This window comes from Rhamphochromis sp. 'chilingali' (genome assembly GCF_963969265.1).
Source record: "Rhamphochromis sp. 'chilingali' genome assembly, chromosome: 13".
In the NCBI taxonomy this organism is placed as follows: domain Eukaryota; kingdom Metazoa; phylum Chordata; class Actinopteri; order Cichliformes; family Cichlidae; genus Rhamphochromis; species Rhamphochromis sp. 'chilingali'.
The window spans coordinates 36,987,176-37,013,770 of record NC_137940.1 but is presented as its reverse complement, the minus strand read 5'-3'; the positions used below and the strand labels follow the sequence as shown (position 1 = coordinate 37,013,770).

The 26,595-nt window shown below is 39.8% G+C and overlaps 1 protein-coding gene across 1 annotated transcript; it reads left to right on the top strand.

Moving 5' to 3' along the window:
• The first annotated feature begins 314 nt into the window (after positions 1–314).
• On the top strand, positions 315–10,196 carry smyd5 (SMYD family member 5). The gene is made up of 13 exons (XM_080900976.1): positions 315–433; positions 1,731–1,839; positions 2,043–2,182; positions 3,754–3,875; positions 3,961–4,030; positions 4,584–4,688; positions 4,904–4,966; positions 6,639–6,709; positions 6,803–6,909; positions 7,100–7,156; positions 7,292–7,386; positions 7,833–7,903; positions 8,351–10,196. The coding sequence occupies exons 1-13, from the start codon at positions 341–343 to the stop codon at positions 8,499–8,501; spliced, it is 1,254 nt and encodes a 417-aa protein (XP_080757102.1). The 5' UTR covers positions 315–340; the 3' UTR covers positions 8,502–10,196.
• The last annotated feature ends 16,399 nt before the right edge of the window (positions 10,197–26,595 follow it).

Genomic DNA, 26,595 nt, shown 5'->3' with positions numbered 1-26,595 from the left:
AGACAAAAAGGTTTTTGTCCGAATCAGTCTGCGCATCTAAGCTAACTTCATGGCCAGATATCATCAGTCCCAAACACCGTTAAAAACGTCCGTCTGTGTCAAGACTGCGTATTGTATCTGCTTAATTTCGACTGTTTTCAGATTATTTAATAAACAAACGAACAAAAACTCCCGTTAATTTCAAAGCGCATGATCTGAGCATGCGCGGAATGTCTTACAACAGCTACCCAATCGCAGACCCTTCTCAACATTTATGCAACTTTCTGTTCACCACCAGAGGTCGCTGCCGCCTGTCTCACAAATAAAACGTCAACGTCAGAGTTGAAAGGTCGTCTGAAACATGGCTGCTCCCGTGGATGACATGTTTTCCTTCTGCGTGGACCCCGGCAAAGTGTCCAGCTGTGTGGAAGTCAGATTTATCGACAATGTCAAGGTCAGAGTTGTCCGTGATTTTCATATTAAATGGATTTAGAAGAAATCTGCGGCTGAACACAGATTTAAAGCGGCGGTGCTGTAGTCGCATGTCGGCTGTCAGTGCGGATCACAGCCAGGCACGACTGGCTGATGTATGACACACAGTGGAGATTGAATGATTGTCTAAATCCTCCATGAAGGGTTTGATTTCTATGTTGCCTTCAGGAAAATTTAGGACAGCAGCTTCCAGAGACCAAAGCTTAGCTCGCTAATATCACAGTATAAGAACTACTAGCTGAAAATTACCCCTACTATTCATGTCCACTAATAATAATAACTGTGATAGAGTGCTAACAAGTTCACGTCTTTAACTTGGTCTTTCTGTGCGTGTGTGTGTTTTTTTTTTCTCCTCTTCTTCTTCTTTTAAGGAAATTCTTAAATAGACAAATGTAATCAGTTCTCTTGACACGTGATGTTGCAGGCATCATGACGTTTTCCACAGCTTTCAGGTCACATCATCTGTGAATGAGAATGGAGCCCCTGGTGGACCTGCCTTCTCTGGTGTTCTCTGGAGGATGACAGCCTGTGAGCACAGGTCCCGCTAAACCATGTTGGGCTCTCATGGAGTCTTTTTATGGCACTTTAGTCAGTAACATGCACAGAATAGCCCTTGGGGGTCATTTTGTAGGCCTCTTCCATCGCTCCTCCTGTCCCTCCTTGCACAAAGAAGCAGTTTCTGGTCCGCTTTTCATTTGATGACCTTCTACGCCCTGTCCAGCTCACCTACTGTAACAGCCAGATATCTATCTATCTATCTATCTATCTAGAGATATCTCTCAGACACACAAAATTGAATGAATTTCTGTAGGACAAGCTAGAAAGGGCACTTCTGCCATCTCTTCTTTACTTTGTTACTCTTCATTAATCAGCTGTTATAAATGCAAATACCAGTGGATTGTTAATATAGTCGCATTAATAAACTGAGTGGACTCTAAATGGTGGTGCTTGTTTTTTAAGTGGTCTGTCTGGACTGAATGCAGCAGTATGTTATTCCTCCTCCTTACAGTTTTTACTCATGTTGATTGGTTGATGTGTGATTGGTGGATGAAAAAATGAAAACAACAACTTACAATTTCTGGGGAAAAACATGTTTGGGCTGCAGCAAGTTATGAGTTTTCTTAAACATAGTGATTAAGAAATGAATCATTTTAGGTCCCACTGTGATTTACATTTTAATTTCTTGTAAAATGTTCATAGTCTATAACTTTTCTGTAGTGACTGAAGGCTGCAGTAACAGTTAGTTATTCATGTTACAGGGCAAGGGTCTCTTTGCCAAAAGGAGCATAAAGAAGGGAGAAACCATTTTCATTGAGCGGCCTCTCGTCTCTGCCCAATTCCTGTGGAACACTTTGTATAAATATAAAGGTGAGATGTTTGATGCACATATAGAGAAGCACTTATAAGACTTATAATTGCATCTTTTCATTGATTATTGAGGTTTTGGACTAACTGGACAAAATAATCTGCATGTATACTGCATGTGGATCTACAATGAAACTTATCATCTCAATGCTGCCCTGCTGTGATGTCATCTCTGTTCACCGGCTCTACCATCATGCCCCCTACAGCCTGTGAATACTGCTTACGTGCTTTGGAGACTGCAGAGGGGAATGCGAGAAGACTTAGCGGCATCCCTGGACTCAGCCTTCCTCATCCTGAGCTGTGCCGTGTACGCCCAGAACAGCATCAAGCATGCCCTCAGTGCCAGGTAAATCTATTTTAGTACAGTCCACTACCAAAAAGTATAACTTGCAATTTTTTGTGAAAGTAAAACCCTCACAGCAACTGGTGAGGTCAATATAAGATACAAAACATTGATTTTAACCTGGCAGTGGTTAAGGAAGAGCTTCAGCTACATCAATGGTGGTTGCTTGCTAATCAATCTTTAGAGGCCACTACTAACACCCAGTCAATAAGCCAAGCTAAGGTCACATGAAAATGTAAATACATGCCCCCCCCATTACTGCAAAAGAGGATTAAATGTATGCTCTTCTAGTAGAGGATCAATGCCTGTTCGAGAAAGGGCTTGGTTATTATTTGGATGCGAGAATTTGACCACAAAAACTAAAAATTCACCAAAGGATGAGTCAAAAATACAAAAATGGAGGGTTTTTGAATGGTGTAGTTGGAGCACAGATTTGAATCTCTTAAGCGATAGAGCTGAGGAGTCCCGAGCACTTAATCCTGATCATGTCATTAATCTGTATGGGGGTGGTCACCTTGGAGGACAGAAGACAGATTGTAGTAACGTCACTTTTATATGACTTTGAATGTGGAAAGGTTTTTGGTGGCAGGTGGGTTGGTCTATTTCAGAAAGTGCTGATCTACTGGAATTTGCCCAGACAACCTTCTCTAGGCTTTACAGAGACTGGAAGCAAATGGGCTTCGGCAGCAGAAGACCACACCGGGTACCACTCGGGAAACTAAAGTTACAGTTTGAACAACAGAAGATTAGTCTGAGTCTCGGTTTCTGTTGAGGCATACAGATTGTAGCGTCACAATTTGGTATAAATGACATGAAAGCACGGATGCGTCCGTATTACATTTAACAATTTAGGCTGCTGGTGAGGGTGTAATGGTGTTGGTGGTATGTTATGGCATTCCTTGAGCCCCTGAGTGTTGTTGCTGACCATGTCCAACCCCCTGTATGACCACAGTGCACCTTTTTAATCTTTACCACAAAGAGTTCAGGCAGTTTTGAGGCAAAAGGGAGTCTATCCCAGTACTAGCAAGGCGTACCTAATAAAGTGGCAAATGAGCCTGTACAGTACCTGCAACAAGCAAACAGGCAGGCAACGCTTAGACTATATTAAAGTGAACTAAACATAATTTCATGCCGTTCTGCTTTGGGGCTTTTGAAGCGCTACACCTTCACTTTTAATGCTCACTGCTTTCTCAGTATAACCGAGTGCTGGATGCAGATTTATCAGATCTGCTTTTCAGAATGGATGATGATGATGTTCCAGAAATGCTTTATGTCCTTTATTAACTTCAAAACTGGCTCCAGTAAATTTCATTCTCCAGAAAGTCATAACTTTCCTGATTTCTCCAAAGGAAACTTAAACTCATAAATGGGGATTAAAGAGTTCGGTGATGAATTTATCCCCGGAGTCACTGCGAACTTGGTAAAAGCAGTGATTTAAAAACACGAAGCCATAGTGCTTTACTCAGCCCCGCAGATTCAAGAAATTATAAACCATAAACCCAGTTTCCTCATTAGTTTAACATTTCGAATGTTTTTGTTTGGGGTCAATCCCCCGGCCTCTGCTCCCTCTGTAGGTGATGTACTGCAGCAGCGAGTGTCGACAGGCAGCGGCAGATCAGTACCATCAGGCTCTGTGTCTGGGTCCTTCTGAAGAAGATCCTGATCACCCCATCAACAAGCTCAAAGATGCATGGAGGTGAGGAAGCATTTTAAAAACGTTCATCTTCTGGGAGCGCTGACTTTCTAATTCACCCCAATAACCTACTGCTGCTTTCTTTCAGGAGTATGCATTATCCCCCTGAGACCTCCAGCATCATGCTTATGGCCAAAATGGTAGCTATGGTAAAACAGGTGAGACTTTTGATTTACAGCTTTGAAAATATTCAAGTGTTTGTACTTATGCTCAGTATTAGAGATGTAATACAAACGCTTCTCTGTAAAGGAACATGATATGCTGCACCTGATTAGATTTTCCTTTTTTTTAAAAAAAACTCTGTGTTGCTAATGTTTCACTTTTAAATGAAACTATATGAAATTATTGCTGGCTTGAAATGAACTTTGCTGCGATTCAGGTGCTGTAAACAAGAAAAGCTACATGTTAACTTTTGAAAGGTCACAGGGTCACTAGACTAATGTTTGCAGACTTTCCTCTTTTCACCAGACTGACAGAAAACAAATCACAGTGTGATGTATGTATTCATTTTAAAAGTCCTGGTTATTAGTTTCTGAAAACTCTAAAAAGTGTTGACTTCTGTTATAGGATGTTAAGATTACTCGTGCAGGTTTGAATGAGTACTATCGTTTAACCCTTTCAAAAAACACCCCCAAAAACAAACCATGCAAAACACAAGTAGGTGTGTGGGAGATATTCAGTAAGTCACAAAACATTATTTATGTTTTCCAGGCCAAAGATAAAGCACACTTGCAGAAGCTGTTTACTCACTTCTGCAGCCGGACAGCCAACGAGGAAGAGGAGATCGCCCATAAGCTCCTAGGAGAACAGTTCAGAGTGAGTTACCTTCTTCTTATTTCTGCCTGACGTGTGAATTCATTGAGGTACAAAAAGTCAAAAGTTCAAATTCAAACACAGTGTCATGCTGTTATGGTGATCTTAGCTCTTCACAGCTCGAGTAAGCAACACACGCCAGGCGTCAAACATACAAGTGATGTGTATTTTCTGTTATGTAAAATATTACATGAAGTTATTTCAACGTATTTTTGTAGGGGCAGTTGGCCTTGCTGCACAGCCTTTTTACAGAAGCACTTTATGACGACCGTCTCGGCCGGGTAAGTATGTTCTGTGAAGCCACAGCACACGTTGTTTCCTCTTGTTTTCAATCCAGCGTTCATTCATTTTTTTAGAGAATGCTGCCAAAAATATCACAGAAAGCGGTTGTTGCTCGAGACAGCTAATTAAAGCTGCTCACTGGTGGAATTAGAGCTGACAGCTCTGATTTATTTGGCCGCCTTTGCCTCCTTAATATTGTTCGACCTATTAAATCATTTTTACAGGTTATTTATTTAATTATTTTTTTGAACACATGAAAACCTAGTGCCCAGTGACTGTAATCATTATTATCTCACTTGGCAATCACAGGAAAATTGAGAAAAATGCCCTCACATGCTCCCAGAGCCCAGTATTGGTCCAGATGATGATGCTGGACAATACTTCAGCTGCTTAAGATATATGGATATTTTATTTAAGCTATAGGACAAGAAAATACTATTTATATCCTTGTAGTCTGATGTGGCACAAACACTTTCACCGTAATACGATGCCAGTGTGCAGTACTGCCCGCCTTCATACTTGGCGAGACAATCCCATTCGCTTACAAGTTTTCCTGCAACACTGAGACACAACAGTGGTCCAACATTAAATAATAATAGTACATTAATTTGTGGAAACGACAAAAAGAGAAAGTAATGAACTATAAATACCTGCCTGTGTTTTTGGGTTCAAAATGTCTCAAAAGAACATGACAACAGTTTCAGCATGAAACGGCTCGTTTTCTGTTTAGACTTCATAATGAAATGCATAAAATAGTTTTGATACGTTTCCTCACGATTGACCTTTTTGCAGCTTTCCTTCTTGGCTTTAGCCAGAGCAGATTTGTTCCTTTCAACCAGCTTATTTGTCACAAATCTTCAATGACCATAGCATGGATAATCCTCCTGATGATTTACAGAATAGAATCAACTCTTTTATTGAATATGACCTGAAATGATAAAGCCCAATGTGTTTGCAGAGGTAGAAACAGAATGCTGTTTTTCACTTCTACAGGATCAGAAGTCCTTTTTTTGCAACCACAGCTGTCGCCATCTGTTAGCTTTGAGATAGAATGCAGGTTCAAGGCGCTTCCTGGGTTTGGCTTAACTTTTGCACCTTGAAGCTACCTTCATGTCTTTATACCGTCTTTGTTTGCGGCCTTTGTAAGAACTGTGAAGCTCCATGTTCACTATTGGTCATATGGAGCAAACCCTTCCCTGTACAGGTAAATAATGCCATAGCAACAGAGTTAGGCTGGAAGAAAAGAACGTACTACTTGGTTTAGCAAGTTGATGGTTGAACTTTATCAAAAACAAGTAAATAAAACCATGTCCTTCACCCTACTTGTATGATATGAGTCAGTTTGCTTAGTTGAAAGAAAAAGACTTAAATTATGATTACGTCATAATTTCTGAGTAATCAAAATCTGGTTTATTCCAACGGACGCTCAGACTTTTTCTGGGAATTCTGTTCTTTGATCGCAGCTTGTCAAATGTGAGGGGTTTCTTCTTCTCCTCATTATAATTGTTTGTATTAGTTACCTTGGGCTTGAAGTGAAAATCTGACTGCTCTATTTTCTTACAGTTTCTTTGATTTGTATAATCAAAGAGGAAAAAAATGTATTAATTACCAAAAGAGTTACTAATTTGCCAGCTCCCTGCGTGGATGATTAACGGTGTGACTGTATTGCAGTGGTTTGTCCCTGAGGGTTTCCGTTCTCTGTTTGCTTTGGTGGGGACCAACGGACAAGGCATTGGCACCAGGTAAATATCACTGCAACCTTTAACCAGCTTAACACTGGGGCTCAATATGGTTCTAACACTCCACTGTCTTTATGTTCTGTTATCCAAACGTAGCTCTCTGAGCCAGTGGGTTCATGCCTGCGATGCACTTGAGCTTCCTGCCCAGCAGAGGGAGCATTTGGACTCTTTTATTGACCAGCTGTACAAGGACATTGAAAAAGGTCAGTTTTATCTCAGTATTGCAGTATTTTCTACAATAAATTCTTTTTGTCTCAACTGAGCAGATTTGCGACGGCTGAATTGTCTGAGTTAGTTTGTATATGTGTGTTGACCAATGCTGTGGTTGTTACATAAACCCGTGCGTATCCAAGCAAAGGTCAGAAATATGCATAATTTGTCTGTTCTGTGCAGAAACCGGAGACTTTCTAAACTGCGAGGGGTCTGGACTCTTTCTGCTTCAAAGCTCATGTAAGTGCTGATGATGTCTCTCTTATGAAAACTGTTACTTCAGATTAAAGATGCTGTTGGTCTGGGCTAAAAGGCCGTATGATAACCTCCCCTGACACACACACACACAACCATATGCTTCTTTGACCTCTGCAGGTAACCACAGCTGCATACCCAACGCAGAGGTGTCGTTCCCCGACAACAATTTCCTCCTTCACCTCAGTGCCCTCTGTGACATCAACCAGGGAGAGGTGAGCTGACACGTCTGGGTTTTGAGTGATAAATTCTGGCCTGAAATAGACTGCACAGAACATTTGTGTGCCCCCTTGTCAGGGGGCATTAGAAGGCTGAGACTTTAAGGATTGGAGCGGGTTAGTCAAGCTGTCAGAAAGATTGAGAAGCCTTGCATCCGCGCGGCACAGTAATGTCACAGCGGCCGTGCTACTTTCACAGCAAAGATCTCCTTTGAATGCTGGCGAAGACTGAAGCGTTTTGTACCAGGAGAGCGAGAGAGCAGGGCAGAGCGACCTCCTGCATGATGAAGCGACGGCATTTTGGGAAAATGTTTTGTGCAAAATCTGGAAAAATTGCAATACGAGTAGTTTGTAACTGTTATGGTACAGTAATATTATATTGATGTTGGGATTCTTCAGCCAGTTCAGGAGCGTGTATGTGTGTGTGTCTTTTCCATCTTCAGGAGATTTGCATCAGTTATTTGGACTGCTGTCAGCGGGACCGAAGCCGACATAGCAGACATAAGATTCTGAGGTAAACATCTGTAATCCCTGGGATACTTCACTTGAACGGGGTCATACTCTTATGAATTCCATCAGGATCAATAAAAAGCCTTCCAGGCAATAATAGGATGTCTCGAAGCAGATAGGCTAGTGGGTCTGATGGTTACTCCTGTGCTCACTCTGCTCATTGATTAGCATGATCCAACAGCTTTTTTTTTCTTTGCAAGTTTCTGAGATGCATGATGGTGTTAGAGCATCCTGTGTTAATTCTCAGTCTCGAGAAGGTGTCGTTTCATTACAGGATGGTGTTGTGGTCCGGAAGTATTAATTACAGTGTTGAACAGTCGGTTGCTTTTGTGCACAGAAGCCACTTAAAAAGCCAAGATTTTCTTAACAGCAAAGTGCAGAATGGTTCTAATTAAAAAGAGCTGTTATCAGAGGTGCAAACAATGTGACCAGTGGGACACTTTCTTCACAGGGAGAACTACCTGTTTGTCTGCTCGTGTCCAAAGTGCGTTTCCCAGATGGATGAATTGGATGTGACATCCGAGGAGGAAGAGGAAGAAGAAGGTGTGGCAGAAGGTGAAACAGAGGGAGATGAGATGGAAGATGAGATGACAGATGTCTGATGAAAGACTTGACCATATTGTTCTCAGCCGCCTCCCATTCCTGCCACCACGCTCAGCACCCATGAAGCCCGGAAGATTTAACGACCAGTCCAGACTGATCTGCATTTCACTGGTGTCTCAATGTGTGTCGAAAATGGCCTGTTGGCACACAGCGCTTATTTTAGAGATCAGTCACAGAAATTGTGTGATGTACGCCTGTGTGTGTGTAAGACTGATGTTTGTTCTTTTTTTCACTTCAGCACACTGGTGGTTTACAGTGGAACAAAGAAAGTGCGTGCCATTCAAACACATGGGGACTTAAAACTGTCAAATTGATGTTTTGGAGCTCCTTTTAAAATTATTTGAACTGCACGGTGATGGCTTTTTATTAAGTGTTGAGTGAATAATGCTTGGCTAATTGTGCAAGCAGCAGTAGTGTAACATGAATATTTCCTGGATTTCTGGTTGTCCACAGGGAGGCAGAGAGAGAAGCCAGCGAGGGAACTCTCTCAAGCTATTTTATATGGACAACTTGTAAAAATACTACTACTCTCCAAGGATAACTATACCCAATCCCAAATATTCGTTCTACTTGAAGAAAAACGAGTAAAGATTGAAACCTTTTAGTTTTCTGGCATCACTCCAAATCAATACAAAGTTTTTCTGGGTGGTCACCTTTGTCCTTGGATTGCAATCCTGAAGTAGGTGATCTATTCCAAGGTGAAAATCTACCATCCTCAGGATGCAAGAGGCACATATTGCTGCCCTCACAATCAGCAGGTCTACACACACACACACTGGAGAGTTAGAGAGCACTTGTAAAACCATCATCAAAACACCAAATGATGGGATGCCGTTTGGAAGAATGGCTTATTTTCCTCCAGCAGATTTCCAGGAAGCTGGAGAATTGAACTGGAGTTCTGGCAAACATTCATTATCTGTTGTTGTCAGCACCGCTGTCACAATAGAAGTTTCATTCACCACCGATGTATACAGTAAGAGGATAAGAGCAGCTTTAGCACAAGGTCAGGTCTATATCCTATAGTGTAGGTATTTTGTCTGTAATCCGTTGTGTTGGGAGTAAAGAGCCAAAGAAAAACTGTTAAAATTGGCGTTTGCAATGTGTTTGACATGTAAGTTCACTTAATGTAACATTTGTTTCTAAAGACTCTTAAAGAAAACAAAGCAGTTCAGCAAAAGTCAGTTGGTTCATAGGTGCTTCTGTTTTACCTAATATATGTTTCTTACATGACTATGCATACAGTGTTGTTCAGGCTTTTTATTTATAGGCCTAATTACAGCCTTGTCATATGGGAGACATCCAGCCGGTGAATATATAGTTTGGTTTCCACCTCTTGATCTATTGGGTTGAGTTAAACCTTACTTAATGCATTATGGAGACCTTGAGTGGAAAATTGCTTTGTCAGTAACTGTTTGCCCTTTGTTGAGAACTGTATTTCAGACCACGGTTCCATATGAGTGAAATCGCTGCTGCTGCTGTACGTGAATCAATATTACAACAATGACTGTAATCACAAATCGCAGTGTTTTCAGCTGCTCAACAAAGATTGGAAATATTGAACGACAATTTTCTCAGTTAGCAATCAGCGCAGTGGCACAGGAGAACATGGCTTTGTAAGTCGCATGTAAAATTTAAATATAACAGGAGCCTAGCAGTTGTCATTTTTACTGCTCTGGCATAAAGCATTGAAATTGGATGTCTGTTGAGTCATTTATTTGTTTTACACGCCTCCTGTCTTTGCTGCTGAAAATTGTACTTGTAAAATATTTGTTCAGTCCTTTTGCATTAACTTAGTCAAATTGTCTTTCTCAAAGAGGTTAGGTCTTCAGCAGTTGTCTTTTTTTTATTTTTTATTTTTATTTTGGGCCCTTTTATCCTCGACAAATTCCATTAAAGGTCCAAAAGCAATGAATTGATCCTTCTGCAAAGTATCTGCTATGTGTCTAACACCACATTTATCTTATTTCACCGTGGTTAGAGCTCTATTCTTGTCTAAAAACTATTGAAAACACATCAGTGAGCCACAGCAGCTCCAAAGACTAATAATGGCAATCGCTGTTACTGCCACTTGGAGATTTTTTTTAAAGGATTTTTTGACAATGAGAGAAATATAGCAAATGTTGTAGCAAATTATGTTCTCAAATTATCCTTCAATTAGTAGTAAAAACAAGCACAAAAACCCCCAGCAGTCAATTATGGTAATCTACTGCTGACTGCCTGTCACTCCATCACTATGAATATGGGCACTAAGAATCTAAGATGCTAAATAACAATGAATTTATTTGAAGTGTGTAGTTCTAAAGTTGACTATATTCTGTTCTTTCCTCTGTTGGTTGTACATGGTTGACATTTCTCCATTAACAGCCTGTGTTTACTCCAGTATCTGCTCTTTGCTGCACTTACATCAAGCGCTTATTCACTACGGATGCATGTAAGAGAAATGGAAAATAATAGAACGCATTATGTCTGTGAAACGATGCACACCTGGGACCTAGCACCGTATGAAGTCGGACCTCTGGTCACATCCTTCAGTTGAAGCTCCCACACCATCAGCTGTCACCCTGTGAAGCGATTCCAGAAACGCTGCAGGAGCTTTGTAGCTGTGAAATGTCGTCTTTGCTGTGGCAGCCCGCTGCAACGGTCAATCCCGCGCAGCCAGGCATGTAGTTGTAGGCCTCCACATCACAGAGCCTGGCTGTTTCAAGTAAAGAAAGCAGAGAGGTCACAGTCTGCTGTGACAGAAGTTGGGCAGATAGAGGCTCATTTCAGGACTGAAGGAGTGGGAAGTGACAAAAGTGTTTGAGGAAAGGAAAAAAGGAAGTGGGAAAAGCTTTATGAAAGGCAATTGTTACTATTCAGAGAATGAGTCTCTTATTCTGACAAGTACAAAAAGCCCCTTCAAACTAAAGACTACAATGATATAAAAGCAGCACATTTCTTTATCCTGCCTTTGCCATATTATGCAGATACAAGAGGGAGAGTACTTGACTTTATTTAAAGAGATAAAAGATGGTACATTTTACTGTTAATGTTATGTGTAGGGAACATTCAGTCTTACTTGAAATGGCTCCACATTTGTACTGCAGAGGTTTCTTTTCTCTCAGCCTGAGAGGCCATGCAGGTTTGTACTGCTGCAGTCTTACACAGAGGTGCATAAATTACAAATCTGGACAAAAGAATACAGAATAACTCAAATGGTTTTGTCAGGTTTTGGTTTTGGAGATAAAGGTATACCCCAATGGCACTTACTGTGATTTAGATGTAACGTGTTGAAATGACTATGACTGAGTTATTTGCTATTCTATTAGCTGCAGTTTTGCCTAATTTCATACAAAGTATCTTAATTCTTATTTGGCTCAGTCTGGGATGTTTCTGTAAAAAAATCTGATTAAGTTTTATAATTTAATTTCTCTGCCTTATTTTGCTACTTGTGTTCCTTAAATCAATATTTTTATATTGATTTATGGAACACAGCTGTCATAATTTTACATTATTTTTCTTAAGTAATGTATTATTCAGCTTTGAAAGTAAAGGGTTAGGTAGTTAAAACCTTAACATTGTGAAATGTTTTGGCTACCTGTCCGTGATTTATACGCTAAGGTTAAAGGTCGACTGTTTTGTTTATGACTGGTAGTGCGAAAGTTGTTTCACATCGCCTGCTTGAAGTGGTCAAACTATGAAATGAAGCTGATTTTTAGACCCCGTCAAAGTGACTCTGTTTGAAATGGACCCCATATGGAAACAATCTCCAGCCTACATTAGCACTGTCCAGATTGGTTAACCCAATGGATACCATTGCTGCCTTGGAGGGCTACACCACAACCTAGCTGATGAATGACTGCTCCATGTGAAATCACCCGACCTGAAGTAAGGTTATAGCACTTTAGCTCGCCCTCCATTAAAATAAACACGAGAGAAACACAGTTTAACAACACAAACATCGCTGCTGAGTGAACTGTTGGATTTGATCAGTGTTTGAGATTTATGTGGTTGAGTTCAGCTGAAACCATTTCCTTGGTTAAAGTCAAAATAGTACAAAGTGTCAGCAGTACCTCTGCCATGTAGTCATCTGGGAAACTTTTGAAACATTGTGGGGGAGCCCAGTAACCTCACATTCATCTTCAGGGAGAAACGTTAAAGACCTCCACGGCATCGTATAAATCTTGCTGTGCAGCCTGAGCCTGTGGAATGGAACATGAAGAATTGAGTTATGAATCATCCAAACGGAGGTTTTATGAATCACAAATGTTACAGTACGGCAAGACATACAGTAGAAATAAGACAGTGTTGTGACAGAAGAATGGAGAGCAAGTCCACTTTATCAGCAGACTCTCTTTTGTATAAAACTAGCTTTGCTGTGAGGTTAAAGTTCCGGCAGTCGTACGACTGCAGTAACACAAGTGAACCACCAGCCATGGCTAATGTTTCTGAAACTCATTGATTTAAGCGTTCTTTGTGAATACACTTAAAAGATCTGCAGTGGATTCAGCATTATGAGGTCCCATATTGTCTATTTCATCTTTTACTGTTTGAGTGAAAAGGCCAATCGCACTGTTCGGGTTAAAAATTTACTGCATGGTTAAGATCTACAGAAAAACAACCGTAAAAACTGAACAGGGAAAATTCCTTCAATTTAAACACTGCACAGTTTTGTTTTATTAACCTGTCCAGTCCAGCAGGAGCAAGGAGACTTTTGGTCTGAATGCTTTGTTGTGCCAAACATATTTTGCTTTCCCAAGAGGAGCACCGTAGACTATCTGTAGGCTCCTGTTATTGTTTTTGTTTTATTTATTTACTTAATTTTATTATTTAGATTATTGTCCTGTGGATGTTATCCTGATGGAGACAGGGGTTAAAGGTCAGAATGGTGAAAGATAAGAGAAGAAAGCAGGGGAGAAAAAAAAGAGAAAAGAAGGGGGGGCTAAACAGAGGAAGGTACACCAACAAATATACAGTTTTGCTGTGTTTGTTTCTCTCTCTGTGTTAGCGTTTAGCATAGAGTGTACTTGAAAAATGAGGGTGAGAGTTTGCAATAATGCCATCCCCCCCAAGAGCCAGCGGCAGACATCGAAAGACCCAGGAGACCCCGGCCATCCACGGCAGCCGAGAGCTAAAGATCTGAGGCCAAGTATCCCGATGACAACCAAGTGTCCACCCTGGCCGTGAGAAGAGGGAGGCCCCGGACGGAGCTCTAACAGCCAAGGGAAGGGGTGTCAGGAGACCAGAGGCAGCGGGCAGCTGACCCTGCTAGAGGCCAGCCACCCCAGATCTCTGAGAACCGCCCGAAACCCGGCAGAGCCCCCACCACATGATGAAGAAGCCTAAGCCAACCCCAAGAGAGCAGGCCAGAGCACAAACTTAAGCAGACATTTCAAAGAAACTGTATTAAGTCATTTTATTTATTTGTTAATATGGTGTGTGGTAATTTTAGTGCTGTTTACTGTGCCCAAATTTGATGATGTCAAGTACAGACGCTAGCAGTAGTACATGTCTGCCACTGCAGTCTTATAGGGTTGCTGATGTGGTTGTCAGATTTTTGTATTTCTTCCTAACAGAAAACTACAGCACATATTTTGAGGTTGAATGACTGTTTCCTGGAGGTGTTTTATGGACGTCTAGTTGTGGTTGAGAAATAGCTCCAAAAAAAGTTTGTGTTGAGGAATTAGACGTTTATTGATAAGAATCAAATGAAATCAGTAAAAACATCAAAAGACTCTGCGCTCCAGGGGCGATCAAACCCCAGACCTCCCACTCTGGATCAAAAACTTGTATTATACATGGAAACAATATGCATCCATTTACAGTTCAGTTCCTAACAACAACAACAACAACAATCTTTATTTATAGAGCACATTTAAAAGCCTTGGGCATACCAAAGTGCTTTACATAAAACAATAAAAGGTTCAAACATTGATAACGGATAAATAAAAATAACGAGTTATGTTCATAGATAAAAGCTACCAATAAGAATGACTACAGCACATGGGTAATAGCAAGATAAAAGCTGTACCACCATAATAAAAGACACCAATAGAAAGATAGGAGGGAATTAATACAAGAGGTCAATAGGTCACAGCAACCAAACAAACAAACAAACAAACCAGCAATTAAAAGGTGGAGAAGGCAAGTTTAAAAAGATATCATCATACAGAACCACCCAAGAGATAACGTTGCTCTTTCAGCCCTGTTTGCGGGGTCTGCATAAGTTGATGAAGTGGTGCGAAGACTTCATGTAATATTTTGTGTCAGCATTTGTTGTTCTGGACAATTTTCCAAGCACAGCAACCCATTGTTGTTTTGTTCTTTTTACTCTCCGCAGCTCGGGTTTGAGGCTAATAGGATGTGAATTTTATATTTATAGTTCCTGCAAGATTAAGACTTGGACAATTAAAAAAAAGATCATTGTGCTATATGTGAAAGAGGTCAGCTGTGAATGCCTGGATGCATTCTTTCTCTAAGGTCAAGCCAGACATTCCCACTGAGACCAAACATGGTCTGACTCATGTAGTGCAAATGAGGCATTTGAAACACACTGGCTATTCAGCTTTATCTCATCTTATCTTATTTTCATATCTCTTGTAGGACATTCAACACATCGTTGCTGGATGAGGCTAATACTTTCTTTTGGCTGTGGCATTTCAAAGTCTGGGATGCAAAAGCAGCAACAATATTCAATTATGTGCAGCTTATTCTCGCAAGTCAGAACCATAAGCATGGTAGTAAGATGGCTTGTCTAGATAAGACACTTTCCAATATCAAGGGCTTCGCTCACATCCTGTGGGCAGCTGGTTGATGGACTGTTCATCATTAAAAAGGTCACATTTGTGAACCAATTACAATATGAAACTTTCACAGAAAATTGGACGTGAATGAGATCAGACACTTCTGTTATTCAGCCAGTTTCACTTAGTTTTACCAAAGATGATTGAGATAAACAGCAGCATTCACAACAAGCAGATACACGAGAATATCAAATTGTTATATAGCTGCTTTTTTTGGCTGAGATCTGTGTGAAAATCATTGATGTAAATATGTAATGGACACACAGTATACAGTATAGGTGAAATTATCATTTCAAAAAGCCTAAATTTTTTTGACCATCTGTACTTACAGCCTTTATATTATAAGAAGTTTGTCGTTCCATACAACTCAGATGAAAATGTCTGCAGAACCCTGTCACAGTGAGTCTGTTAAGGTGCTTGATCTCCATGTTTCAACTTAAAGAAAATAGTACGTTAGCTATAAATTTAGTGACTCTCTCCCAAACGAAATGGCCTGAAAAAGTGAAAGTGAGCCCACCCATCCTCCCTCCTTCATTACCATTGAGCCCGGGGACATGCTTTGACCAGCATATGGGTCAGGGGTGGGGGTCCTTATTTGAAGTCCTCACAATTTCCATTGATTACACATAAAAAGAGCCCATGAGAGGCTTGGTCTTGTAAAGCCCCGTCATTATGATTTCAGGGTGAAATAATCCAGCAACTATTTTCTTCATACACACGTGTTATATTCACAAATAATTGCATTTGTAATTTTAGAACGTACGGTACACAGACTGCATTTTGTATGCAAAACGACACTTTTGGATTTGTTTTCCAGGTGGATTTGAAATTAAATATTCTAGAATCTTTCAAATTTATTTCACATCATAAGCCTTGTGCAAGACGGGGGAGACTTTTATTGGAGGAGTTATTCTTAGGCATCAATATCACCTCAGGACATAATCTAATTACTAAGCAACGCCACGTCTGGAACAAACAATAAGTATATTATCTAGCAGCAGTTTTCCATTACATCTAATGTTTGTTAATGAAATGAACGGATAAAAAAGAAAAACGACTAATAGCATGTTCAAAGCTCAAAACATGTGCACCGGTGTCCCCACACAAGTCAGAATTTCACAGATGACTCAGTGTTCACATCACAATCTTGCACAAACAAGTCAAGCACAGATCAGTTGCTGCATCAGGTGTTTCTGTTTATACTAAGATGCCGTAAATGTCTTATTCTCCAGATGGAAATGCTTCTGAAAGCCTGTGTTTACTGAAAGCAGACTATTCCAAAAAGTTTCATGATTGAGCTTAGGGGTGCAAAATCCACCAGGATGGAAAGTTGGATCCGAGCGCAAGCTGGAAATGTGATTAAGGCCTGAAACTCCGTGGTACGTGATCCACCCAACAAATCCCACACCCTACACCAGGGGTGCCCAATCCCGGTCCTCGAGAGCTACCGTCCTGCAGCTTTTAGATGCATCCTTGTTCCCACACACCTGAATCAAATGAATGGCTTGTTATCAGGCCTTTGCCAAACATGATGGCATGCTGAAGAGATCAAACCATTTGATTCAGCTGTGTTGGAGTAGGGATGCATCTAAAAGCTGCAGGATAGTAGCTCTCGAGGACTGGGATTGGGCACCCCTGCCCTACACTGTAATTCTGCTGTGGTTCCTCAGGAGGCATTTAGCATTTTGTTAACATAAACCTCTTTAGTGTGACATGGAATGAAGGCCCCTGAAGTGACAGATGTTTCTCTTAAATGTGATGGGGAATCAATTTTTAGGGGAGGATGTGGGGGTGGTGCCAGTGGGGCACACTGTGTGGTTGAGTAAGAGAAACTCAGATTGCTTCAGGCTTTCTGAAATCCAGTGTGGATCCACTCTTTCCTTTTTTCTTGGTGAAAGGTCTGCATGTTGACATGGACGTCTAGCTCAGAGCTAATAAAGTGCACCCTTTCTTTTTCTCTCTCCTCTAGTCCACAGGTTACAAAAACGACTTGGTGTTATTTCAGACACTGGGGAGTTAAGGGCCATCGTAGATCCAGCCGAGGTGCTCTCAAACTCTAATTGTTTGACATATTCAGTAAGTTAAAGTAAGGGCTGCTTTCTGTCTTTTGAAAAAGGACACTAATATGCACCCTGAAATTGGTTTTAGGTTCATATAGGCAATTTCTGTTGAAACTTTATTGCTTGTGGGATTTGTGAAGACACTTCTTAGCCATTAAAATACCTCGGATGAAAATAGCCCCGCTCCATGTTTCAGATGATGGACCATCTTCATCTTCTAACTGAAGGAATTGTATCACAGGTTTTTCAAACACTGCAGTGTTTGTTCAAATCTAATAGGACGGCTCAAGCATTGTAGAGGAAAAGAACAAAAACAAAGGCCTCTCTCATGAAGCTGGCGCTCTGTTTGTGTGGCTAGTAGAAGAGTCTTGAGACACCAGAGGGAAATCCACCAGACCTTCAAAGAGACAGCGCAGTGGGGAGTGTTGGCAGACTGCTGACTTGGACAGCTTGCACACCATGCAACACAACTTCAGTTAACAGACCAGCTCCCACAAACAAAACATCACCCACTATTGTTGATGAGCAGGGTTAATGCATTTAAACTTCGAAAGTGATTATTGACAACAGGCCATGTTAGCAATCCATCTGCTCTGCAATGATGCACATGATCGCTGCAGAAGAATACACCACTAGTGGTTATTGTTAATACATGGTAAATTCAGTTATATATATATATATAAATTTAAATTCTTGTAATTTTCCTATATGTAAGGTTTATTTCATCATCCGCCTGCAAATGTGATGTTACATTCTCTGTGTTTCTTTCATGTCACTTTGAACGTATGTCACCTGCATGTAACTCAACAGATCACATTTGTGTACTCTACAGAAGTCGCCACTAAACACACTGTGAAAAAATTCAAAAGGTATTGCAGGACGAACAAAAACTGCCTCTGGGGCAGCTTTTGGATAGTATCTAATAATAAAATATTTGGTACATGGTGGCCGATGTTGACAAAGGTGAAGGTGACAGGGCTGCAGGTAATCTCAGATTTACAGCATCAGAAATGCTGATATATATACTTCTAATTCAGTTAAAGGTGGATACTGTGTCTCTATCTATAGATATATATCAGGCATATGTGAATTACTAAATGTGTTTTCATACAATAGCACTCTCTCTGACATACACAGGAAGCCACTGAATTATAGATGCAGAAACAGGAAATTCCTCCCTTTGCCCTCCGTCACTCAGGCTGCGACCTTGTACTAAATCAATTAGTAGTGCTGCAGGCAATCAGAAGACCTCCCTGGAGACGTTATGAATGTTCCCTTAATTCATGAGGGCCTCTTGGACCTCTCTCCACAGTGACTACCTGATGGGTGGCCACGGCTCCTGTTCATACAAACAGGGCTGTGATTTCACGCTGCGCAAATCAAAGAGCAGCAGGGGTGAGATTGTTTTGTTTTCTCTACAGTGCAGCATCCTGTCTTGTCCATAGAGGGTCCTCTCATGTGTGGTTACTGTTTCCTGGATGACCACTGGATGACCACTGTGAAGGTTCCTCATTTTGTCCACAGCAATTTGCAGTATCTGCCTCCTGGTGGCTTTTGTCCTTTATAGCGATGGCTCAAGGTAAGTGCTGATATAAAAACAATTTATGGTGTGATTATCTTGGCGAAAAATGCCAGGATACATAATGGTGATTACTTTTAGAGCCCAAGTAGAATTAAATATAAGATCTCAATCGTCTTTAGTGCTGAGACAATTAATCAATTAACTGATTGATATCAACAAGCAGTTAATTAATAGTTATTTATTTACACTGAAATTAAATTATGTATAAAATATCAGATTCTAACAGCTAAAATGGATCTACTTGTTTTTGTTCTGTTAAATAATAGTGAGAAATCGAAAAACAAAATGTTACCCAACATTTTTCAAAAAAAGACTTGTTATTATTGCTATTGCACAAAACACTCAGGACACAGGACCACATGGTAAAAAAAGAAAAAATATGTAAAATATTGGCAAATAGCACACATTAGTTCTGCTAATTTGACATGCTCCAGGCTAATCTGCAAATTTTACATTCATAGCTCTGATCTTCCTCCCAGCCTAGCTTGGTGTTTCCGTTTGGGAAACCTGACACTTACTCAAGCTTCCAGCCATTCAGTGTTTTTCAGCAGGATCAATGCTGCATCTGTGTCTTTCTCCCCATGGGACCCTGTGGGATGTAGTCCTTCTCCAGCCCAGTGGATCCTGAATCTTCCCATTCACTCTGGCTCCCCCGAGGACACAAGGGCACATTTCCTATGGACGTGAATAACTCTGCATTTGTGCAGTGTATTGGAGAATGGTTGTATCATAAGAAATGCCTTAACGCATATGGTTTCAATCACTATGTTTTATCATGAACAGGGCATGTATTTCTTTAGATAGTAGGACAGTGGATTACTCATATTACCCTCAGTGTGTGTGGGGTAACTCATACTCGTATAGCACAGAGTTAGGAAACAGATCCAGACTCAGATCAAACAAAACGCTGGGGTTTTCTGTGATTAACTGGGACTTTGCATCGATTTCCCTTGGTGATATATCTGTAACATCACTATGAATTTAAGATGAGAAACTCCTCAGGGGCTTACAAGCTGCACAGGAAAATAAAAACTTAAAGGGCTTTGCCTGTACTCATACTCACTCAGGAGTTAAGAGTATGTAACTAACGAGGCTTGGAGAAATTGAACATGAAATTTAATAAAGCAAATGATTCAGATTTAGTTAAGCCTTTTTATTCATCACACAAGCTAATGACTAACACTGTGGAAAAAGGAAGTTATTAATTTTTTCAAGTGGAAAAAAGTGTGGTATGGATTTTTTCCCCTTTCATTTTAAACTTTGCTGGGTTTTATATATAAAAAGTAAATTAGTAGTAATTTCCTCATTTGGTTTGACCCATTGCAGTCACCAGCCTTCTTTCAGTTCTCAACAGCATAATGAGACCAGCTATTACTTCAGCTAATGGTTATTGCATAATTATCTCAATCAGCTTTGATTGTACGGCTACTTTTCAGCACTTGTAACAAGCATCTCTGTGCTTCACTCTGTGAAGGTGAAAAGAAATGAATGAATGAATTTTTACAAGTTCTTAGCTTTTACTTACCGATTTTTCTAAAGTTGCAGATAATCATGGACACAAAGTGTTTTCCCACCTAACTCACTCACCTTGGCTGCTATGTGCGAGTCCTTTAAGTCATACAGCCAGGGTTTAAGACATGCTTTTACCAAGTGTAACCACTGACTCATTAAAAGTTGCACATCTAAAATCTTCATGAAATTTGAAGTGTTTAAAATAAATAAATGCCAGATCATAATTACTATACCTTCATGGGAATCGATTTAAGAGCATGCAAATGGGTGATGGTAAATGGTTAGAACCTGCTTATAGAGTAACAGCTGGAACCTGACTTACTCAAACCTCAGATATTGGTCGGTTGTTTTCTCTGTGGAAGCTTTTGGTGTCATCAGGCCAACACTGAAAGAGCTCTCTAAGACCAGGATCATATTTGGTTGCATACACTATAGATTAGCTGTCATTCAAGCCCATTCTCACTCCCAGGGCATCCATTAGTGCAGTTCTGTCAAAATAGCTGGCGTCACTTATTTATGCACAAGGTGTCTTTTGGTGTCTGTGTCTTGATGCACTGGTTAATGCACTGATGAGAAGGATCAGGCCCTCTCAGCCCTTCATTTTTCAACATGAGTGTGTTTTAAGTGAAACAACGTTTTGCTGTACCTAATCATTTTTCAGTCCATACCTTACCAAGATGTTTTCAGAGCTTAAACCTAACTATTGAATGAAAGCATGAATAAAAGCATAAAATATAAAAGATTCCCAGAAAAAAATAATCCCCTCCCTGAGCCTGGTTCTGCTGCAGGTTTCTTCCCGTTTAAAGGGAGTTTTTTCTTTCCATCGTCGCCTAAATGCTTGCTCATAGGAGGTCATATGATTGCAGGGGTTTTCTCTGTTTCCTTTATGTTATTGTAGGGTCTTAACCTTAGAATATCAAACACCTTGAGGCAACTGTTGTTTCAATTTGGGGCTATATAAATAATATTGAATTCAATCTGTTTCATTCAGGCTATTTTTTCTTCCATTTGACAGATAAGCAAATATGTGTGAAATGTAATAATCGCAAATGTAAAAAACTTCTGTGACTCTTCTTATTAAAAAAATATAAAAATAAAAATCATACCTGATCTAACTTTAGCCGTTCTTGTACTTCAAGCATAGCTGCTATTTTTAAATGTACCTTTAATTCAATTGAGTTCAGTTCAGTTTAATTCAATTTTATTTATATAATCACAGCTGATGTCCCCATGGACCTCAACCTTACACAACTAGGAAACATGAACTGACCTGTCAAGTGTCTTTACTGTAGTGAGGGATGTTCTGCTCAGAAGAGTCCACGGCGTACTCAAAACAAGTTTCAGCTCAACAAGTATTCTGTATCAGTTAGGCTGTATTAGACTGGAGTTCTCCAAGTAGATGACGAAACCCCACAACACTGCAAACTGTCTGTTGCTTCTTGTACAGAAATAAACTTGAAAGCCACCAGAATTTTGCTTTGTTTACACACTGTGCAATTTCTGATGAAAAGGTCAGAAGAGAAGGAAAAAAAGAATAGTTTTAGTGAGCCTATATAGCCTAGATAAGGAACTGAAGGTGAGTGAACTTTGTAATACAAAAGTACTCTGAGGTTTGAGCTGTTCATTCATTGGTATGTCTGCCTCGGATGACAAAGGTGACGTCAACAGCGGCAAATGTCAGCTGCACAGCTTGACGAGGCACATCAGTTAATCTTTCTGCTCTTTCAGTAAAGAAACATTCATAACTTTCTGATCTTTGTCTGTATGCATAAATTGCAAAAATGCCCGAATAAACAGCTGTTTATTCTTTGCAGTATATCATGCTGATGTGATGAACCACCAGAGATAAATGTCTTAAGGGATACTGGAAGACAAAGAAGAGCTCAACAGTTCTTAATTTCTCATCTTTGCAAAAAATGAAACGTGTAAAGCATGTTATATTGCAGTGATTTCCAGTATAACTATGAAGTGCAAGCACTATGAGATCTGGGGACTCATAGTTGCAACAGTTATTTATTAAAGCAGGAGGGGATGACACCTACAGCAGATTGCCTTATTATTTATAATGCTTGCTGCACATTATGTGAGCAGTTTTACAATGACAGCTTATGAGAGCACTGCTGTGAAGAGAGTTAAGCTAAAATCATGACATAACTTCTCTCGTAGCAGTCACTGACAGGTCATTTATTTAAAGTTTCTAAACGATTTATGTAAGTTTTGCTGTGTATGCGGTAAATGTACTGAATTTTACGTTGGAGCTTAATAACGAGCTTCACCACTTATAGCGTCCAGAGAATTTTATAATGAAAACTTACCTTCATAATAAAGATGTATATTAGACCGATATCATTGCTGTGCTGATTGCATCGAAGTACTTCTGAAAACTTCACCACTTATAGTGTCGAGAAAATAATAACCCAAGATAATTGAATTAAGAGTAACTTACTTACTTTTCATAAAAATGCTGCATATTATGGTCATAACTTTGTCTCCACCGTGTTTGAAAGACAATGTGATATGTTTTAGATCACAAGCTGCTTCACTTCTTTTCCGGACTTTTCTCTTCTTGGTTTCTGGTGCAAAGATTTTTTTCAGAACTGTGAATACTCTTTCGAATGTTTTACCAACTTTACATCAATAAGATTCCAAATTAAAAAATGATAATAATAATAATGATAAATTTGAGCATGACGTTTAAAGAACCTTTGCCTACCTGATATTGCCTACCAACCAACATAGCCCTACTCTGTCTAAAGAATCCTGAGATAGATTCTTCTTTGCCCATTATTGTAAACAGTATACACTGCATACATAGTGCTAGATTTGAAGGTTGAACAAAAAACAATAAAGATGGAACAAGATTTACTTAAGCAGTAAAAAAGGAGTAAAAAAGTTTAAAAAAAAGAACAACTTAAAAAACCAAACACAATTAAAACGACGCTTTATATGCGACTGTTGTTTTTGGCAAATATCTTTGTTTGCCCTAAAATCAGCAATGGAGATCACACTAAATGTGAGGTATCCCTCTTCCATAACCCCTATCTATAATTCATTAAGTAATGGGATACACGGCACACAACATGGAATTCACCATAGAGCATAGTACTATGCAATATTCATGTAAACCTCAGGCCAGTATGAGGAATGCAAGGTACTGAAAGTCATACAGAGCTGAATACTGCATGACTTGAAGGATAACATCGAGTTACCTTGGGGCCAAAAGATTGAATCACTACTTGACGTAGGAGCTGTCATACTCCTTACATACACCACAGATGGTGAAAAAAAATAAAAATTATTATCGCATATGTTGCCACAGCTTCCCAACAAATCCTCTCACAAGCAGCTGCTGCATTCCTTGTTAATACAAATCAAGCAGCAGCAGTATAACAACAGCAAAACTCCACAAAAACAGCTTGCAAACTGCTGTCTGGATTTTTAAAGTTGCACCCCCCTCTGCACAGCCAAACAGATCATTTCACGAATAACTACTTGCATAGATGCAGGGCTCATCAAAAATTGTAAATTCATTTTTTTCCTGCTTGAAGACAGATACGTGGCTTCAACCACTCACTCTGCAGCCTGTTAAGTAAAGACACAAGGTAAATTGTTACTTCAGCTTGTTTGAGGGGGAATGAAAGCAGTGAGGACTTCAAAGGGTTTCTGAATACATTATGGAAATTATGTAAAATGTTCTATGAAGACAATTATAAACCGTGAGTTTAAAAGAGAAATTTGGGCACGTGAACATTCTGGTATGTGTTGATGTATGTAGGTGTTTAGCGAGTGACGAATAAACACAAAATAACAACCTATGTTTATATGTGAGGTTACTGTGCGATAACTGCAAAGGTAATTGAGCTGGCTGAGCTGTTTGGCTTAGAACCACTATGGAAAACAGCTTTGGCTCCCATTTTGACCTTTGCCCTCACCAGACGCTGCCTTCTAATTTGGCTAATTGTGTTTTTCCCAGGGGATCCATATACACGGCTGTCAATGAATGGGTGTCAGGTCAGTGTTAAAACATAGGTCACAACACAGACATGTGGAAAAGAGTTCCATCTTTTACTGTCAGAGTAGCATTAAAGTATTAAATCTGCATATTGATTACGATCTCCACTTTATACTGATGTTTTTATGTAATTACTAAAACCCCTAAAAGGATTAGTAACTGTATGCATATCCTGTATGTTTCGATGGCTGTCCCCCACCAAGTACAAAAACCATTTAATTTTAACCAATGAGCTGCCAGCATAAGTCTGCAAGAATTCATTCCAGTTTATTTGTATTCTCACAAACTGAAATCCATCCATCCACACGTTAATCTACTTTACAACTTATTCAATGGGGAATTGAGCATATCCAGCAGAAACCCACGCAAGCACGAGGTGAGCATACAAACGCCAACTGACTTGGTGGTTAAACCGCTCACTATGAGGCCAAAGTGCTAACCGTTACACCACCATGCCACCACAAAGTGAAATGCCCAATGCTTTAATGTAGCATTAGTCATGTACTGTATATGCAACTTATGTGATGCAGTCATTGTAAATAAACAATAATAATAATGATAAGGTCAGTTCCTTACAACCTAGTGAGCTCAAATACTTTTCTGGGCTGGTGTGAGGAGCATACAGTTGTTTCTCAGGTATTCAACGATCAGATGAACACATCCATTGTTAAACTATAGTCTCACTCTTGATTTGTTATGTTCTGGTAGTTGCTAAGGAATCCCTTTTCATCATATTTTAATGAAACCCGTATGTTCTGACACACAGGGATACCATTTCTGTGCAGATTTTGAAACGCGAGGAAGAACAAAAACCCATTAAAGCCCACATTATGAGGTAGGAGGGCTGACAGATGGCACAATGAAACAAGCATTGTGGGGAGTTTTTGTTTTTTCTTTTGCACACTTGTTGTTTTTAACTTTATCTTTTCTGTTAACACTTGGTCAGGTTTAGGCATTAAAAATCGATGTTCGGGTTTAGGCACTAAAAGGTTAAATCTTGCGTGTGTTTACCTGCGTACCCCTGTGTGTTTGCGGGGTGTTGGTGGGGGTTAAATACGCATTCAAAAGCAACTGCTCTATGCAGATGTTCCAAACTAATGATCTGTTTTCAATCTAAACAAATTCCAAGTGTCTACTAACGCACACTCACAAACTCCAACACAAGCTTGATCACTCTCGTCTCAGACTGACATGTAAGTTCCTTCTTTGTTTAAACTAAAGATCTATTGTGTGTAATTGCATTGCATCACATATAATGTTTGGTAGATTTTCTTCTCATTTGTGAAGAACTTTTTCTTCTATTCTGTTCTCAGACTTTTAAAAATAGCATTTAAAGAAGTGCTAACTTGTGATTTGAATGATCAGCAGGAAGATATAGGTGATACTTTAGTTTATAATTTAAGATGCACACATCGTTTAACTGTGATAGGCATTAAGTGCAGGCTGAGCATAGGTATTATAGATATTATCCCACAATAACACCTCTTTTTTGAAGAGTGTCATCATTATATTAACCAACTCCAACAAGGTGGAGATCTAAAAGTTTCTTGTGGGACTATTTCACTGAAATAAAAAAATTTCTGTATGAAAACTTTTGTACCTCATTAACTTATTAACTAAATTTGGGAAACTACTATATACTCTATAGAGAGATTGGGTGGAGCAGTTAACGCTTAACTGCTTACACAGTTACACAAGCTGTTGGTAGTCTACCTTAAACCACCTACCAGACTAAAACACACACACCGGTATACCAAGTTTTCAGGATAGATACAAATACAGACTGGGGTCAATTCAGGGAATTCAGAATGACACACTCAGATTTTGTTGTCCTTGCCTGACTGGATGCTTGGTTTCTGTCGGTCCGCGGGTGTTTATCACAGCATGGGTAGATTATAGTTCAAAATAAATGAACTTTGACCGCAGTGTATGTGCGCTTTGCTCGGTGAAGCGGCAAAGTTTTGTAGTGGAAGCCACTGGAAATAATGGGCTTCATAGTGCAGTAGTGCCATTGTTGCATCATGACTGAAAACCCTTTAGCACAGCACAAGCAGCAGCTGAAAAACAGTGGAACAACACGTCATCCAGATGTGGTAGCATAAAGGAAGTCAGTTAAAATAGAGGGTCCATGTACTACTAAACTGT